Source organism: Amblyomma americanum, chromosome 3 (assembly GCF_052857255.1).
Source record: "Amblyomma americanum isolate KBUSLIRL-KWMA chromosome 3, ASM5285725v1, whole genome shotgun sequence".
Taxonomy (NCBI): domain Eukaryota; kingdom Metazoa; phylum Arthropoda; class Arachnida; order Ixodida; family Ixodidae; genus Amblyomma; species Amblyomma americanum.
Genome location: NC_135499.1, coordinates 226,708,272 through 226,724,980, shown reverse-complemented (window position 1 = coordinate 226,724,980; position 16,709 = coordinate 226,708,272). Strand labels below are relative to the sequence as shown.

The 16,709-nt window shown below is 45.2% G+C and overlaps 1 protein-coding gene across 4 annotated transcripts; it reads left to right on the top strand.

Moving 5' to 3' along the window:
* Position 1: 1 nt before the first annotated feature.
* Positions 2-15,413, top strand: LOC144126276 (uncharacterized). Of its 4 annotated transcripts, none has more exons than XM_077660365.1 (9): positions 2-588; positions 650-908; positions 2,499-2,719; positions 5,421-5,549; positions 7,930-8,040; positions 8,370-8,549; positions 10,036-10,329; positions 14,409-14,518; positions 15,262-15,413. In XM_077660365.1, the coding sequence occupies exons 1-9, from the start codon at positions 409-411 to the stop codon at positions 15,275-15,277; spliced, it is 1,500 nt and encodes a 499-aa protein (XP_077516491.1). In that variant the 5' UTR covers positions 2-408; the 3' UTR covers positions 15,278-15,413. The 4 variants fall into 4 exon arrangements, with proteins under 4 accessions (XP_077516491.1, XP_077516492.1, XP_077516490.1 ...); XM_077660366.1 differs by having other exon boundaries at positions 16-588; positions 10,048-10,329; XM_077660364.1 differs by having other exon boundaries at positions 16-588; positions 8,352-8,549; positions 10,048-10,329.
* Positions 15,414-16,709: the final 1,296 nt, after the last annotated feature.

The following is a 16,709-nucleotide window of genomic DNA, read 5'->3' as shown; positions in this document are numbered from 1 at the left end:
TAAGGTCCCTGCACACATACAAAAGTCATTTAACTGTGAAAGAAAGCTCATTATTGACGTTCCCGTTATCGGTGTAAGCTATGTTAATGTATTTACTGAACAGCCGTTTTCTCAAGTCCATGTTAGCATCTAAACGAAAACAGATATGAGCGCAGAGAAGTGCAACAAGAGTAAACGCAGCGAGCTCGCCGCTTCGTGGCGCCCGGTATGTCTGCGGCCCTTCTCCAGCTGAGGACTATGGGACGGCCAGGACGGTGGTCGACAATGCCAACGATACTTGCTTGCGTTCTTACGACCGTTTCATCCGCAAACGCCCGATTCATCGAGCCCAGTAGCGTCGCTGGTTTGCTTTGCTGACCGCTATGCCATGCACGCCTGTATCGGGCAGTGCCCCGCCGGCTTGACGGTATGACGACTCAAGCTAGCGAATGGAATTGCGATCTACTAGCACAGTCTCTCAGCGACTGTCTCAGTCCACACGACTTGAATCTCAACCTGTATAACTTCGACCAAACCGATGCTTCTGACTGCCCCTACGTGCTGACCAGTCCGCGATCGCTGGAAGCATGTGCCAACCAAGGCGTCAAGGTGAGAGTAGTACCCGTGGCTTGCTCTTGGGCCGACGACTATCCCGCCCTGCTGTGCGCAGCCGGTCGAGCTGTTGCCGAGGCTCTTAGAAGAGTTCCTGGAGGAGCTGGCGCCCGACACCCCGCCCGACGAGGCTCGGCGGCTGTACGAGCAGGCCGAGCGCGAGCGCATCGCTAAGCTAGCCCGGTGCCGGCGCGAGCGGGAGGCCCTGATCCGCTTGGACCGGCTGCGCCGCCGTCGGTCGCTATCCTTGTCACCCGGGAGCCGCGCTGCACACCGACGGAGCGGCACTAGGCAGTTGGGGGTTCTCCTGTCGTCAGGCAAGCGTCCCTACAGCTCTCCGCGAGGCATTGGGAACGGGGAAGGCCGGCCTCAGCCCTTCGAGCTTAATCATCGTGTGGGCTGAGACCACCATCCCCTGCAGAGTCACTCTCCCTTCAGCCTGTGGCCGCAGGATGCTTATCGTTTGAGATTGCTCCATCATAGCACCATACCATTGGTTCTGCTGGTTGAAAAGAAACAGAAGAGTTAGCCGCTAGAAAATTTTGAAGGGCTGGTGATTACGTTCTGTCGTGGAGGAAAGTATATGGTAACAGAACTGGCAGTTGGGCTACTTAGAAGTTATTAGAACTGGATGCTTATGCAAAATGGAACAGCGTCGTGGTTACAAAATGTTAAGGGATGCGGTGGTCATGGCTTATTATGGTGATGATGATAGACCTCTGATAGCTTAAACGATCACAGACCTTGTATGTACAGTCATCAGCACACCTGTGTAGAATGATGGAGCGGTGTGCTGCAGAACAAACTGAAATCTTCACTCAGTTCATCTGTTTCTGATACAGTGCAATTGTCAGGGCGAATTGTATCTCTATGCTGCTTCACTCCAAAGCAAGCATTGTCTCTATAATCACATACCTACTTAAAATTTTCCTTCCTTTGCGCAACAGGGTGGTGTTTGAGCGCTCTAGACAGGCGTGCTGATGACTGTACATACCTTTGCATTGGTTTAAATGCTGACTGTTTGTGTTTTGTTGACATGCTGGCTTGTTGCATCATGGTTGCGACAGAAATGCAAACATTCTCCTGGAGACAAATACAGCTTAACACCCTCCCTCCGCCCCCACCAAAAAAGCGCATTTTAAGTACAAGTGCTTTGAAGATGGATGAGCTGCAGTGTTTTAAGAAAAGGTGGCGAGTTTTAGTTTTGAATAAACTAGGTAATGACAGTACAGGTCAGATTGTTTCATTTAACTTTCATCACTTAGTGTTACCAATTTTCTTGCAAAAATTGCATTAGTAAAAGTCCTTTACATGCCAAGCCTTGCAAAGTGGTCAACTTGTGCTGGTGGCTTGACCAGTCAACAAAAAATTGATGCAGTGCATATTTATTTTTAATTTGAAAAGCAATAATATTTTGTAATTTCGACCTGTCAGCGAGCAGGGTTTAGCTGTGGAGATAAACAGCTATGTTGATTAGTCTGGGGGACAATGATAGCAATAAGTGTAAGCTATTGGGAGTCTTCTGTTAGGTAAATTTGTAGTGGCAGTTGAAGTTGATTATGCTGGTGCTGCTTTGTGTGGTGATATTGTGCAGCACAGGTAGCGCAATGCTGCAGACTTCAGTTTTCCTCAGTCGCATCTGCAACTTGTGGCACTTGTATTTTAGGTTGTTTTTTTTTTCCTGCCAGTAGTAGCTGAAGAGAGTGCATCTACATTTTGTGAGAGCAAGAAAAACTGTTTATTTTACCAAAAAAAAGAAACAGCTTTATAGATACTTTCAGTTATGGGAGAGTAGCATTTTATAGTGCCTGGTTTCTTGCTAGACGAAGTCTTTATTGACGTAATATAGAGACCATTTTTATCAGGATGAATGTGACACCTTTGTCAGCTAGTATGCCTTCATGCAGATGAAGATGACGGCAGTGTGGATGACTCAACAAGCACAACCCGTGAGCCAAGTTCTTCTGCCAAGGGAGACTCTGACGAGGGCAGCACACCTGGCTCAAGCACAGAGGGGCGACCTGCCAGCAAGTCAACGCCCACTTCCCCATTCCGACATCCAGCACCGCTGGTTCCTGTGCCATCTTCACTGCTTCCCTGGGTTGGTCAGTCTACGTTGCCTGCAAAGGTAACCATTGGGTCCTGACGACGTATAATCTCCCTAAGCTGTTGAACTGGAGCTGAATTATTATCAAATCAAATCAAATCATTTCAAATCATTTTATTTTCACCAGATATTTACTGGTTGGAGCACCTGGGCTAAAAGCTGCTCGAGGCAGCATGACGAGGCCCAGGTGACCATTACAAGGTAGGGCGTGGTGAACCTGAAAACACTACAATGTAGACATCTCGAAATAAACAGAGCAAAACAACGAAAGTGATGTGTTCACAAGTGCGCTACAGAAGCGCTCAAAAAGCAAGATATGTAGTATATAAAACATTGTAGCTCCAATAAATCAATCATGTAATAAAACATTGCAATCAAGTCATTAAGCCCTGAGGTAAGCAAATTTATCATATAAAACAGCTGAAAACTACTTGAAATGGCAAACACCTGTCAGTTATACAATAATTAAAACACCGCAGCACATATGTAAACTAAAGAAAAAATTGCCAACAAAGTACAGCAAAAAAGTGCACTAGGTTATGAGAAAAGCACAACTAATTCGACAAATATGTTGCGTAAGACTAGTAATTAGAGCATTGTTCATGCGATTTTTATTCTGATATCGTAAGAAATTGTTTCCTCAACTGGTTTAGCGTAGGCTTAGTACCGTAACTGTGCGTGTTGTAAAGGTGTTTATGCGAACCGCAGGTCAGTAGGCGTTGGTCGGAGGGCGGCACGACAAACACACTCACAGGCGTCGCTCAAGAATCACAGCTACACTTGGTCTACCTCTTCTCTGCGCAGCTTGTACTCCTGCCAGTCGGTCCCATTACAGTGTTTATAACATAACTTTGAGGCGTATAAGTTTTTATTAACCATGAACTTGTAAGATAAAGAAAATCCAGCAGGAGCGCTAGGCAAGCTCTACGTGCAGCTGTGATCAGTGCATCAGCTGCTGGAGCTAGCCAACCTACTGACCAGAATTATTTTATACAGTGTGCGCTTGTACAGTCAGGCCAGAATGAAATGCGAACAGCGCCTGTGAACAAAAGGAAATATTTTACCTGCGCGCTTTCAGCTACAACCAGCCTGATTCATGTTTCTGGGAAAAGGGTCTACCCAAGTGCATGCTAGTAAGCTACTTGTGAAGGAATATCTCGCTGCAGAGTAGAAAAGCACAGCACGTGTGTTCACATTTCATTCTGGCCTGACAAGAGGGGCCGCCGCGGTCGAGTTTTGATGGAGGTGAAATTTTAGAGGCCCGTGTACTGTGCAGTGTCAGTGCACGTTAAGGAACCCCTGGTGGTCGAAATTTCCGGAGCCCTTCACTACGGCGTCCCTCATAGCCTGAGTCGCTTTGGGAGGTTAAACCCCCATGAACGATCCTGGCCTGACTGTACATGTGGGCACATGCGAATTAATGCTCAAAACTGAAAACTGGAAAATAATTGAATTTATAATGTTTCCCGCATGTACTAATAGGCTCAATATGTGTTTGGCGGAGGCACAGCGGTATAGAGATATAAAATTTCTCCATGCTTTCAGGAATTTTAGGAAGATGTTGAGATGGGATTTTGTTAGAAGGGCATGCATGAGGCCTTCAAGAGGCTTATAACTTTTTGCAACATATGCTAGAGTACGCTTTGAAAAGAACTGGAGTCATGCTCGGAAATTTGCTTGTCAATCACATACTTCAGAGTTGCAATGAGCGCTGTTTAGGTTGCTCGTGAGTTGCGTTGTCACATGGCAAGGCTAGCAAGCAGTTCTAACAATAATATTCACAGCATAATACACCGGCACAGGTATATACATCCATCATGCTGTGTGGCTCATTTTTGAGGTTGTCTGTCACTGCTGAGTGAATATCATAACATCATCATAGCACCCATTGGGCATCCGTATGGCTTTTTGCTGCATGTGTTAATAATTGGCATTGTTAATAGGACAATCTTCTTTTCTTGAAATTAAACAGCGCTACATATACGGACGAATACACAGAAAGACATGACAGAACGGGTGCTGTCCTGTCATGTCTGTGTATTCGTCCATATATGTAGCGCTGTTTAATTTCAAGAAAAGAAGAATGCATCACCAACTAGCCCTGCATCGTGTCTTATTATTAGCAGGACAAATTTGACCTATGTTGCATGTCCAAAATGACCATGATCATAATGAGTCCTGTATGCAAATTATCATTTTGATCCTTTGCATACTCAAAACGATCCTGAAGAGTGTTGTATTATGCAAGATGCAAGAGCACATGCTATGCTATCAAGTTTCACATTAAGGTACATAAAAAAGAAAACCTGCTCCTTGGTGGTTTGCCATGTTCTGATATTTGGAGTAGCAATCCCAAATGCAAACTGCTCTTCTACAAACTCCTTGCTGTTTTTTTGAATGGGCTGACACTGGCCTGCCTTTTTTAAGAGACATGCAAAAAATGCATGTCAAGCCATTGGTCGCACTCTTTACCATAGGTTATGGTTCACTGCCATTGTTGTGTTGTTGCTTTTGTTATTGATGAGCAGTGCACTGTATAGAGTCTGTCAGTGAGAGGGTGGGTAAGAGCAGCACATGCAGTGCGGCGCACACACAGCTGCGGAAGTCTGGTCAGTGGTACTTGTTCAAAACAACCAAAAATGCCTTTATTGATACTGAAATTGAAAAAAGTAGGGATTATGCTGTGCTAGTTGAAGGACAAATGAAAGGGACTTCATTGCAGGATGTGAAGCTGCTACAGCTGATGCTTCAGCGACGGCAGCGTGACGAAGAAGCAGCTGAGCAGCGCCGCTTAGCGCACCGTGCTTGGGACCAGGAGAAAGAGCAGCGCAGTGTGCAGTCTCGTGACAAGGTGGGACGTCTTCTTTGTTGCTGGGTTGGAACTGAATTTGGCTGTGCTCCATTGACTGCTTCATGCTGTGGCATTGTGAATCCTGCTGGAATTGTTAGCACGACTAGCATGCCAATATAGGAGCATGTCGTTCCTGTTAGGTACTGTTCTTTATTGTGGGACGATTTACCTTTCTCTCGGAACAGTGGTATCAGGCTTGCCAAGGCACCTTGCAGTGTTATCCACCATTCTTTTTGTCTGATGGATAGTGGGAGCTGTACTTATGTGAATGAGCCATCTTGTCATTTGAACATTTTAGTAAGAACACTAGCTTTCATGTTGTGTCTATGCTGCATGCTGATGGCTTAATTTTTTGTTCTGTGCAGCCCAGGTTAGGGAACCTTGGGGCCTCTCAGTTTTGGTTTTTTTCTTTCGGCAAGTATCCCTTTTTGTTTATTTTGTTGCCTTGTGGTAAAATGCATTGCCTTAAACCTTGTCTTGTGAAACACTGCAAGGCTCTGTGCATGGCATTGGTTTGAAATAATTCATTTCTGCTGCTAGCGAACGTGCACAGAAGGGTGCATTCTGCCTCATTGAGGACATCTTGGATACCATACCCTTTGCACAATGTAGAGTTGTCCGTAACAAGTTTATCAATCTCATCTGGAATGAAATCTGTAACATAACACACTGTGAAAGGTTGCATACAGCTTGAAAATATGTCTGTTTATTAATAGAAGGTCAGAACTTGGATTGTTGTATGTATTATCTTGAAAAAAATAGGTGGTCAAGAAGACTACATGCTTTTTCAATCACAATACGTAATTGGCTTTATACTGTTCTACCACAGTGTAGCCCCTTCAGGCACTGTGTGCACATTTATACTCATATCCTGAATCTCCATATCTAGAAGGCACATTGTGCAGAAATGTGGGCACAGCAATGAAATGCAAAAAAATGTGAAATTGTCCACAGAACCATTTAAGCCAGGCATGTGAAATGAATGTAAAAAATAAATTTTAAGATGGATGCTTCATTGTTTTAAGGTAGCTTCGGTCAGTGTGCATTTTGTTTTGTTTATTTTGGTAGGTTAAGTGCTTTACAATGTTTAAAATGTGCAATTACTTTTTTTTGCATAATGAGTTCTTTCGACAGGATGTCACAGTTTGGAGATATGAGAAACTTCATAATTACGCATTTGGGAGGATGGAAATTTTGGCATGCTTCTTAACAAAATCTGAAAATTTTAATTTTTCACTCTTTGTATAATAATTTGCATGGGAAAGGGATCGTCAAAGTGCAGGGAATCAAAGCAAGTGAGAAATGATAGCGTTGTCTTTCTGCATAATTTTTTTATTGTCCTTTTGAACTTTTACGGCTAGTATACAGGGTCATATTTACCAAACATGAACATATGAGACAAAAACTGAAATTCTCGAAGGAGGCTTCATGTTTTGGTACTGGAGCATAAGTGCAGTGTCATTTAGGCTTTTCTGCATGCTCAGTTATCCTAGGGGCTCGTAGTTTGAAGTAACCAAATTGTGTAAAAGAACTTATGTGAACTGTGCATGTATGTAGAAAACTATGCCTTTGTAGGAACCTAGCGCGGGGTATATCTTGAGCAGGGGGAACTCTACATTGGATGCCTTTTCAACACTTCATCGAGGAGGTTAGCATACTTGTGTTTGGCACTACTTGAGAAAAATTTTCCCATTCCTGAGGAACATTTTCTGAAGTGCAGCTGTGCTCATGCTCCATTCACAGTGAAAAGTCAGTGAAAGATAAACTTGCAGAACTACCACTGACATCAAACTGCAGTGTGCTTTGTTGTAGCAACAGGTAAAATTTTAAATGCTGTGGCAGTTATATAAACAGGAAGATGCTTACTGCCTCTTCATATTTGGGTACTAAAACATACACACACCATAAACTAGCTATGAAAGGCTGCCCAGACACTACATGAGTAGCTCTTTTGTGGTACTACAGTTGTTCCTCACAAGGCAGAGCACCTGAAAGGTTATCAGCACTGACATTGTCATTTTTAATTTTGATGCATAAATATTATTGCCACATATTAAGTATTAACACGGTGCACAGGGTAGCTTGAGCATGCGCAGTCACACCGAGGCCACATCGCATGCTGTTGTTCCTCTGGGTTCATGGACAAGCAGGACTTTCTCATGTTTGTAGCTTTTCATAATTTGTGGTTAAGTTGCAAAGTCAGAAATCTGATTCTGTTCTTCCATTTATTCTATATTGACCTTTTTCATTTCATTTTCTTGATGGCAGCAGGTGGCATCCTGAACAAAGCTTCATGCCGCTGCGTTTTTGTGCCAAGTTGCATGCTTGACGCGCGTATGTGACCACCTTATGTGTGACACTCGGCAGTCTCGCTTTGCAGCGTTGGAGAAGTCGGCAGGCCCTTACATCCAGCAGCAGTTGCGAGCTTCTGGACAGTGAAGCGCTTTCAGCAAGTGAAGAAAGGCGCAACAGCTCATCTCGGCAAACATCTGTAAGCTGCGGCTATTTTTCTTTATCTTGGAACTTTGCCCCAGCTGACTCCTGGAAGTGCAATGAACAATTGAGCACAGTTGCAGCTGGTTGCATGAAAACGTGCTGCATTCTTATGGAGTGTCTCATGCTGAACTGCTCTTTGTAATGGTGAGGATAGCTAGGAGCCGACAAACATGCCAACTGGTGTTTTGTGATTTGACTGTTTCCTTCCTTTCTTTTGATTTTTTGAAGGGAAGAGCTCTTGTTGTTGTACTGGGGCATACAGGCACTGTGAGTGCAAGCTGTAGAACTCTTAGGTGACTCAAGCAGATCTTCTGGCATCTGCAGGCAGCACCAGAGCAGCGGCTGCACCGTGTCTGGGCTGAGGAAGATGCTCGGCGGCGTCATCTGAAAGAACGCCTTCGCCAGAAAGACCAGCAGTGTGCCCAACGGGTTGCACAGGCGGCTGCACAGAGACAAAATGATGCACGCCGCAGTGCTCAGCAGGTTGAGGAGCGACGAGGACAGGTGCGCATGAGCACAGCCGTTGACCAGGGTATTGGTTGATTGCACTGTTGAAGATAATTATAAAAGGACAGTGCACTAACTTTTCTCAACCATGTTTGCTTTGTTGCTCTAGAAAACATCTTGCCTATATAAACATATACTCGGCTGTGGGGCTTAGAAACATGCCAGAACAACTTAGTGTAATTTTTAGATATGGGAATGTTCTCTTTTTTCCTGTGGTAGTCTCCGTCTGCAAACCTTGACGTCACAGGCACAATGACTGTCTGCCGCCTAGACGGTAGCGGCAGTAATGAGCATTACAATAACTGAGATGCAACAATCTTATTAAAACTATATTTTAATGCACTAAGGTGGTTTTAAGAAATTATTGATAAAATAGGGCTGGTGGCATATGTCACGGATACCAGGAACCATTTTTTGCCAATAGAAGCACTGCCAATGGCAGTGCTGTTGTCGGAATAGTGGCAGCCTACTTTTAAAAACATGTTAAGAAATAATAAAAAGGAGATCTAAACTGTGCAGGAAATGATGACTATTCGCAAGAGATAAAAATTAAGCTATCTGAGGTACCTCCCTACAAAAATAACCCTCTGTATGGCACTCAGTTCTATTCATAAAGTGGAGTGGGTCTGCTCCAGGACGCATTGTCCAACTGCCATCAGAGCCCCTGTCAGCTATTGTCTGACTTTCTTTGCAAATTTAAAATATAGATTCCTGCCAAAACTGCAAATTCTGTCCTCATTATTGTTATCATAAGTAAAGATCCGCAAGAGTATGCCATTATATATACTATACATGTCTCCACCAGTAGACTAAGGTAGTACACGAGTGGTGACTGGACTACATTGCCTAACTTGCCCGTGTCAGGCAACTCTTTCCTGTTTCCGTATCCTTGCATTCCACTGGTGTCTGACGAACAACACAGTTAGTCTGAATGTAATGATCGTGGTTCTAAAATACTTCATATCTGGATGCTGTTTTCATTTCTTCAGCTTTTCCAGCCATAATTTGGGTGTGCTAAACCTCACAAATCTAGGACCTGTCGTCGTTTAGAATCTTTCATCACTTGTTCGAAAACTGATGAAAAATTCTGAACGGTGACAGATTCTGGATTTGTGGGGTTCATCATGCCCAAATTGTGGCTGGAATAGCTCACATCAGAACCACCAATGAGAGATTCTGTACAATGACAGATTCTGGATTTGTGGGGTTCAGCACAGCCAAATTATGGCTAGAAAAACTCATTTCAGGACCACCGATGTAAAATTACGAACCATGGCAGATTCTGGATTTGTGGGGTACAGCGCCGCACCCAAATTATGGCTGGAGATGCTGGAGAAATTAATATGGCGTCCAGATATGCCTCGCATTCGTATATTTGAACCTAGAAAATTGGATAACGAATGCCATGCCTGTACTGACTGAAGATGTGCACCCATTGTTTGCATGCCCGTGTTGCACTTCTTGGCATTTGGTAACCGCGCAGGTGCTTCAGCAGCAGCGCCAGATGGATGCTGCACTGGACGTGTGGCGGGAGCGTGTGGCAGAGTACCAGGCAGCAGCCAATGGACGTGCTCGCCAGGCAGCGCAGCAGCGGCTGGAAGAGCGGCGCCGTGAGGCCCTGCGCCAGCGGCTTGAACGAGAAGCTGAGCAGCGGCGCAATTTGGCCCGCGTTGAGGCGGACCGTGAGCAGCGGCTGCATGCAGCGGCAATTCGGCTGCGTGACAAGGAGGAGCGTGCCCGACAGCTGGCGCAACAAAAGGAGATCTTCGTTGAGCAGGCTGGTCACTCTTAGCATCATCATGCAAACTCTCTATTCTGAGCTTAAAGGGGTTGGGACATCAAATTTTGAGGCTGTAGTAAGCTTGTTATGAGCTTCCTCGTATGCAAGGTCACCCACAGCGAAGTATTGGACGCAACAAGCGCTTAAAATATATTTTAATTGAGCTCCAAAGAGTCCCTAAGTGCTCTTTCTCACGATGGAGGCCCATCGCTAGCGCTATAGGTGGTGACGTAGAGCCCTGGGAGCGATATCAGTGAATAGCAGTGACATCACAACACAGTAACGTGACGTACTATGAACGGCGACCCGCGACATCGGCGAGGCGCTGCCTGAGGGTGCTTCGGCGACTCATCTGTCGGTGTGCTCATCAGCATATCTGCCGTTGCTGGCGCATCAGCCGGCACCTTATATAGGCGGCCGAGCGAAACCTTCACGTTGGTGAGACGATGACTCTCTTGTTTGCACCTTCATCGGAATACGAATAAGCGAAACGAGCGACTACATTTCATATGTTCACCTTTCGGCTCACCTTCAATACGAAGAAGCCTAGCGAGTCCGCCGGGTTCGTATGTGCAATGTCCGCGATTGTGAAGAGCAAGTTCACAAGTTTTAGCTGACACATATTGTCATCGAGCGTAGTTTTGACAACAGTGACCTTAAATCGAGGTTACATCATAGGACGCAAATACATGAAGCGGGAAGCGCCGCTGCTAGGCGGTGTGACCGTCTTTCGGTCAATGCTGCGGGCGCCCGCGGCGGCAGCTACAGTCGTCGGCGTCGCTTGAGGGCTACAAATTAAGCCATTTTGTTTATCTCAAATGGTGCCGAACATGCCTCTAGATAAGCCCATTTAAATTCAAGCACTGAAAACATCGGAAAAAGCAAAATAGCAGTTACAACGAGTCAGAAATGCCGAGCCTACGCGTTGTCAACAACCTGGGTATGAAGCATTCCCCAGGCTGGCGCTCGCATTCTTCGGTGATTCTTGCATAGTTATCGCACTGCGCAAACAAGTAAACCCGCAATCGGCGCAAAAGAGATGAGCTTGCTTAACCTAAATGGAATGCAGTTTGCATTTCTTGCTGAACTAAAGCACCCAATTGGTGCCTGTATACAGATGCATATATGTAAACAAAAGTAGCGCCGAGATGCAGTCGTTGCCATGGGCGCATTCCTGGAGGAGTTACGTACCCGTGCTGTTAATTCTGAACCCTGTACAATTGTTTGGAAGCATTCATTTAGCGAATACATGGACTGTTTGCTAAACTAGCAGCAGATATTGTAATCAGCAGCCACAGGACCCTGAGCAGTCTCGCAGCGCGGCTGCGCGGGCGGCGCGAAGTAAAGACAGAGGCAGGTATTGGTCGGTAGGAAAAGTGAGGCATCGTGTCGCTGTAATGTGACCAGGGTCAGCTACGGGCCGCCGACGCAGACGTCCGCCGTGCATCGGCGTCAGCGTGGCAAAGCGAAATACAATGCAGAAACCGCGTTGGCGTACGCGGTATGGCGATTGAGATTGGTCGAAGCAAGCGGCCTGGTTTCAGAAGTCAGTGTCGTTCCTCGCTGCTTGGCTTTGTCGTCATATGATTTCGAAAGGCACTGCTATACACAGCATGTGTACGAGAGCAGACGACGCAGCAATACGTGCGTCACAACTTTTGGGGCCCATGTGACCAGGGTTGCTGCTCTTCCCTGATCGTGACGTCGCAGCACACCCCCGCGCTCAGAAACCGAAACCGAAATCGCTCAGTATAAATAATGCAATAATAAATTATTTACCGCACTTATATGAATTGCGCAGCGTGTTTCACGCTTCCTGGGTCAATACACAACGTTTGAAACAAAGAACACGCCAACCAAAAATTTGGTATCTCCACCCCTTTAAGTATGGATATCATGGGAGGGGTGACTAGATTGCTTTGCAGCAGTCTGAAGCATAAGGTTGTTCAATATTACCTATTCAGAATATAGGTGCCCCTCTCTAGCTGTCCATCTGCTGAGAGTGCGTTGATAAGTGCAAACTTCTTATTTGGCTTCACTAGTGTTAGCTGTAAACGTGGATTTGGCTACAGAAATATGGCTGCAGCTCAGTTCACATGCATAGAATTAAGTCCAGGTGGTTGTATATTTCAAGCGATTTTTATTAAAATGCAGTAGTATCCCTGCAATCACGGAAGCTCTAAACTATATTTGTCAGAGTTAATGAAAGCAGTGCAAAGCAAAACTGGTCTCCCATTGTGTGCTAAACAATTTTCCTGGGCATGTTGCAAAATGAATAAAGCTCCTTGAGGCTTTTAAGTCAATAAGAAGCTGTATTTGTGCAGCTGAGTCTATATTTCCAGCCAAACATTAGCCAAGCCAAATATGAAGCTTGCACCTTGTGGTGCTCCCATGATGAGCGATTGCAGTGGCACTTTTTCCTTCAGATAACCGCATGAAGCTGTTCGGTCTGATGGTGCAGCGCTCGTTGGCAAAACATGGAGAATGTGCTTACACAATTTTTCTCATTGTTTGTTTTGCTCATCCATTCCCTTCTGCCATTTACAGTTAAAAGCTGTTGTTGCACATCTTCCCTTCGTGGCTGGGCAAGTTTCTTGAAAGCCTTAAGAGAAAGCGACTTGCATTTCTTGTCACACTTGTTCACAAAAAGGCTTGACAGCAGTAATCAGAGCGGCGCTTTGCTCCCATGCACATAACACCAGTCTCGGCACTGTATTGTTACTCAGCGTTGCAATGCACTCTGCCCATCGTCATGTTCTTGAGACTTCAGCTAGGGATAGCACATTCCGGCTTGTACATTTCAAGAAGTGGATAAACCTTTTGAAATTCATGCATTTGCTTGATAGAAAAAAAGTTTGTGAGGCTCAGGAGCGCCAACCAGAATGCAGCATTGCTGTGTTTGTTGCCTTGGCACGTTCTTAATGGCCAAGTGCTAGGCAGTGTCCTGTTTAGCTTGTGGCAGTTTTGTGGGAAGTTATGCCACTAGTGCATTTTCGTGGGGCCTGCACCACACAACAGGCAGCTATGTCTAGCAACCTGCGTATTAATGGTGCACCAAGTATGTGAGAGGCAATACCTTAGCCCCGTGTGAGTAAAACGGGGACACATGCCCAATGCCTAGGCTGTGACTGCTGGATGCGGAGACGCTGTTGTCTTCTGTAATTTATTGTGCATCCCATTGCAGCTTTGGGTGCTTCCATTGTGTGTCTCCGGCCAAGACAATGCTTGCAGTTCCTACAGCTGGTCATATGCACTCATTATGATGGAATGTAGTGAATGCGGCTTTGAACACGAACTTTCTTATTTTTTGATGGATTGCGAGGAAACTTTTTTGCATGATAGTAATGCTTTCAAACTTAAGTGCACCAAACTTCAGCATTATACCTGGAGAACTTTTCTTATATGAACTTTTTCTCTTTTACACATTGTGAAACATCTTCAGACTAGACAAAATGTGATAGAAGACTGGTTCAACATTCACGGCCTTTCTGAATACATGCTACATGTGATAACATTCTTAGAATTTTTTTTTCTTTGGCACAAATTTTTTGTTTTCATTTTTTACAAAGCAGTTGGCATAGACATGCCTGAATGTAAACAAGATGTCACACTGAAAATCTACAATTCGTCAAAATGAAAAAGCAAAAACGTCGCACATAGAGCGGAGTTTATGGGTGCAATAGAATAAACTGAGTCAAAATAGACAAAACAGGCATGAAGAAACCTGCTGCACAAGGTGAGCACTGAAATGGATAAAAACGACCACTTTTTCTAGAATTTTCCCAATATGCAGTGCCATCGTGGTGCATGAAATAATTTTTCTAGAGTACTTCCTGGTGGATTTCAGCTATGAAACTTCAGGACAGCATAGAAAAGGAGGTGTACGAGCATAGTATACAATAATAAAGAAAAAGACATTTTTGGCCATGATTTTGCAATTTGAAAGTCAAGTCTCCCCTTTATATTGACTGTGGATCGCATGCTTGAATGGCAGCATGTAGAATCGGCGCAATATATTATCATGGCTCTTACATTCACTCACTGTGTTCATGCCGATTGTGCTGTTGCGCCTGCAGTCACGCCGCCTTGCCCTGGCCACGGCACAGTTGAGAGAACAACTTCGCCTGCAGCCCTCCCTGCCGCCCTCTTGGGGTCCCGGCCTCGTCAGGAAGTCCCGGTCTCATGAGTGAGCATCTCATGCAGGCTTTGTTTTATGAACTGTGAGACCGTCCAGCAAAGCATGCTGTAGTCTGAGATGCTACAAAATGTGGCCCCTTCTGAAAATTTATTACCTAGAAAAAGTGGAAGGCTTCTTCGCTGAGAGTTCTTACGGGTAACTTGCATGGTCTCAGAGAAAGGTTTCACACACAGTACACATGAAAACCGAGCAGCATGTTACTGTAGTGCAACTGTTGGGTATTATCACAGTACAACCCACCGTGGACACAAATTGAAGTCATGTGCTGTGCCCTTGAACACTGCGCACTCACTTAGAATAAGTTTTATTCTATAGTCGGATACAGCTTAAGTCTGCAGTGAAGCTCCGCCCACATTTAGGACCAACGCACAGAATTCCTCCTCGACAAAAACAAAGTCCGTTTTTAAAACTTCTCTTGTCATCTAAAGAAGAATTAGCTAATCACGAGAAAAAATTTGAAAGCTCAAGAATGTTTATACCTGGCTTGTTTAATAAAGTAAAACACAAAAAAAGCTCATTTCGTTTACTTTTGAAACTGGCTAGCGGAGTAATACAGTACACTGCTGATTGTGGCTCATTGTTAGCAACTGCTGTTTTTTTAAGTTGTGTCCTACTATAGAAAGAATAACCTCTATGATATGTAGCATGCCTGAGAGTGTAGCGTCATGTTCCATTTCAAGAGTTTGCTTTTTCATTGTGACTGCTGACAAATACACTGTGCATCTCTCCAGGGATATCCTCGACTGAGCCGGCCACTTCCACCTGGGCTTCCGTCCGGCTGGCTGGGAAGAGCAAGCAGACTCTGTCAGCGGAGGAACACCTTCCTGCATTTTGTTGCTTGGTTCTTTTGGAATGGGATAATAAAATGCATTTCCGCTTCATACATGCACTGGCACAGCTTCATTAAGTCTGCAGTCCCGTGCACACTAGTTTGACAACCTCCAAACTGTTGCATGGGCAAAAGCAATAGCAGCATTTGTGGCACTGTAGGGTGCCTTGCTTGGCAAAATTTTGGAAACGTTGCATTGGAAACGCGTTATATTTTTTTTCAGCAAATATTGAAGAGGCCCTGAAATGGATTCAATGGGCATATTCTAGTGCAACAGATCTAAAGAGGTGGTCTTTTTGGGTATTCGAGTAAAATTTGAAAGCTCTTTGCGGACCCTACAGTTTAGAAATAGTTTAAAAATCGCTGCTTGCAGTAGCTCCCAGCCGATCAGGGCGACACACCTCGCCGCGCGTCCCTTATCTCGGTGGTGTCGGTGTATAGTGTACAGTATGTACATTATAGTCAATATAATCAGATACAACTTAAAGGGGCCATGACATGGTCGTTCTTCATATTGCAGCGACCGCCATATTCCATTCCAAAAACTTTTATTTCCATCAGAAATAGAGACCCCCTACTCCCTACTCCTGGCGCGCAGGCCTAGGGGCTGGGGCCTCCGCGACTAGATGCAGGCAAAGAGTTGCTGGCTCTTCGCGGCCTTGACTGCCAGATGGATGGCTTTCCTCTGCATGGCGGGGTCCGCGCTTTGCAGAAGGGTCTCCCAGGCTTCTCTACTATTTATTCCTTCATTGACCCCTGGGGAGTGTGTGCATTGCCAGATTATGTGGTCGAGGGTCCCCCTCTCCCCGCATTCCTTACATTTATCGTCTATGTCTTCGTCTTTCAGGACGTGTGATGCCCATACTGGATTTATGTAGTTTCCTGCTTGTAATCTGCACCAAGTTGTTGCCTCTCTGTTTCCGAGCTCTTTGTCCGGTGGAGAGACAGTTCTTCGCTGTAATCTGTAGTTTTCTATTATCTCCGTGTATGTCTGTAGTCTCTCGTCAAGCTCCTTGCAATCGGGTGGCTCTGCTCTTGCCCGGAGGTAGAGATCTCGGGCTAAGATGTGCGCCGCCTCGTTGCCTGGAACTGACGTGTGAGCTGGTGCCCATATGAGGCTAATTTTCCTATCAATTTTTCTTCCAACTAGTATTCGCACCGCTTCAGGTGCTACTCTGCCCCTTCCGTAATTGTAGATGGCTGTTTTGCTGTCGCTTATTATGTAACTTGCCTTGGTGCCTACGCAAGCAAGCGCTATTGCTACTTCTTCCGCTACGTCTGGATTGCGGCTGCGTATTGTTGCTGCCGAGATTGCTTTACCTTGGCCATCTACTACCGAGGCTACTGCTG

Excerpts from the sequence above, each read along its gene's own strand:
- LOC144126276 (XM_077660363.1), top strand. The coding sequence starts at position 409 with ATGACGACTCAAGCTAGCGAATGGAATTGCGATCTACTAGCACAGTCT. Across the intron at positions 589-649 it reads GTGCCAACCAAGGCGTCAAG|CCGGTCGAGCTGTTGCCGAG; the intron begins GTGAGAGTAGTA and ends TGCTGTGCGCAG. Across the intron at positions 5,550-7,929 it reads GTGTGCAGTCTCGTGACAAG|CGTTGGAGAAGTCGGCAGGC; the intron begins GTGGGACGTCTT and ends CTCGCTTTGCAG.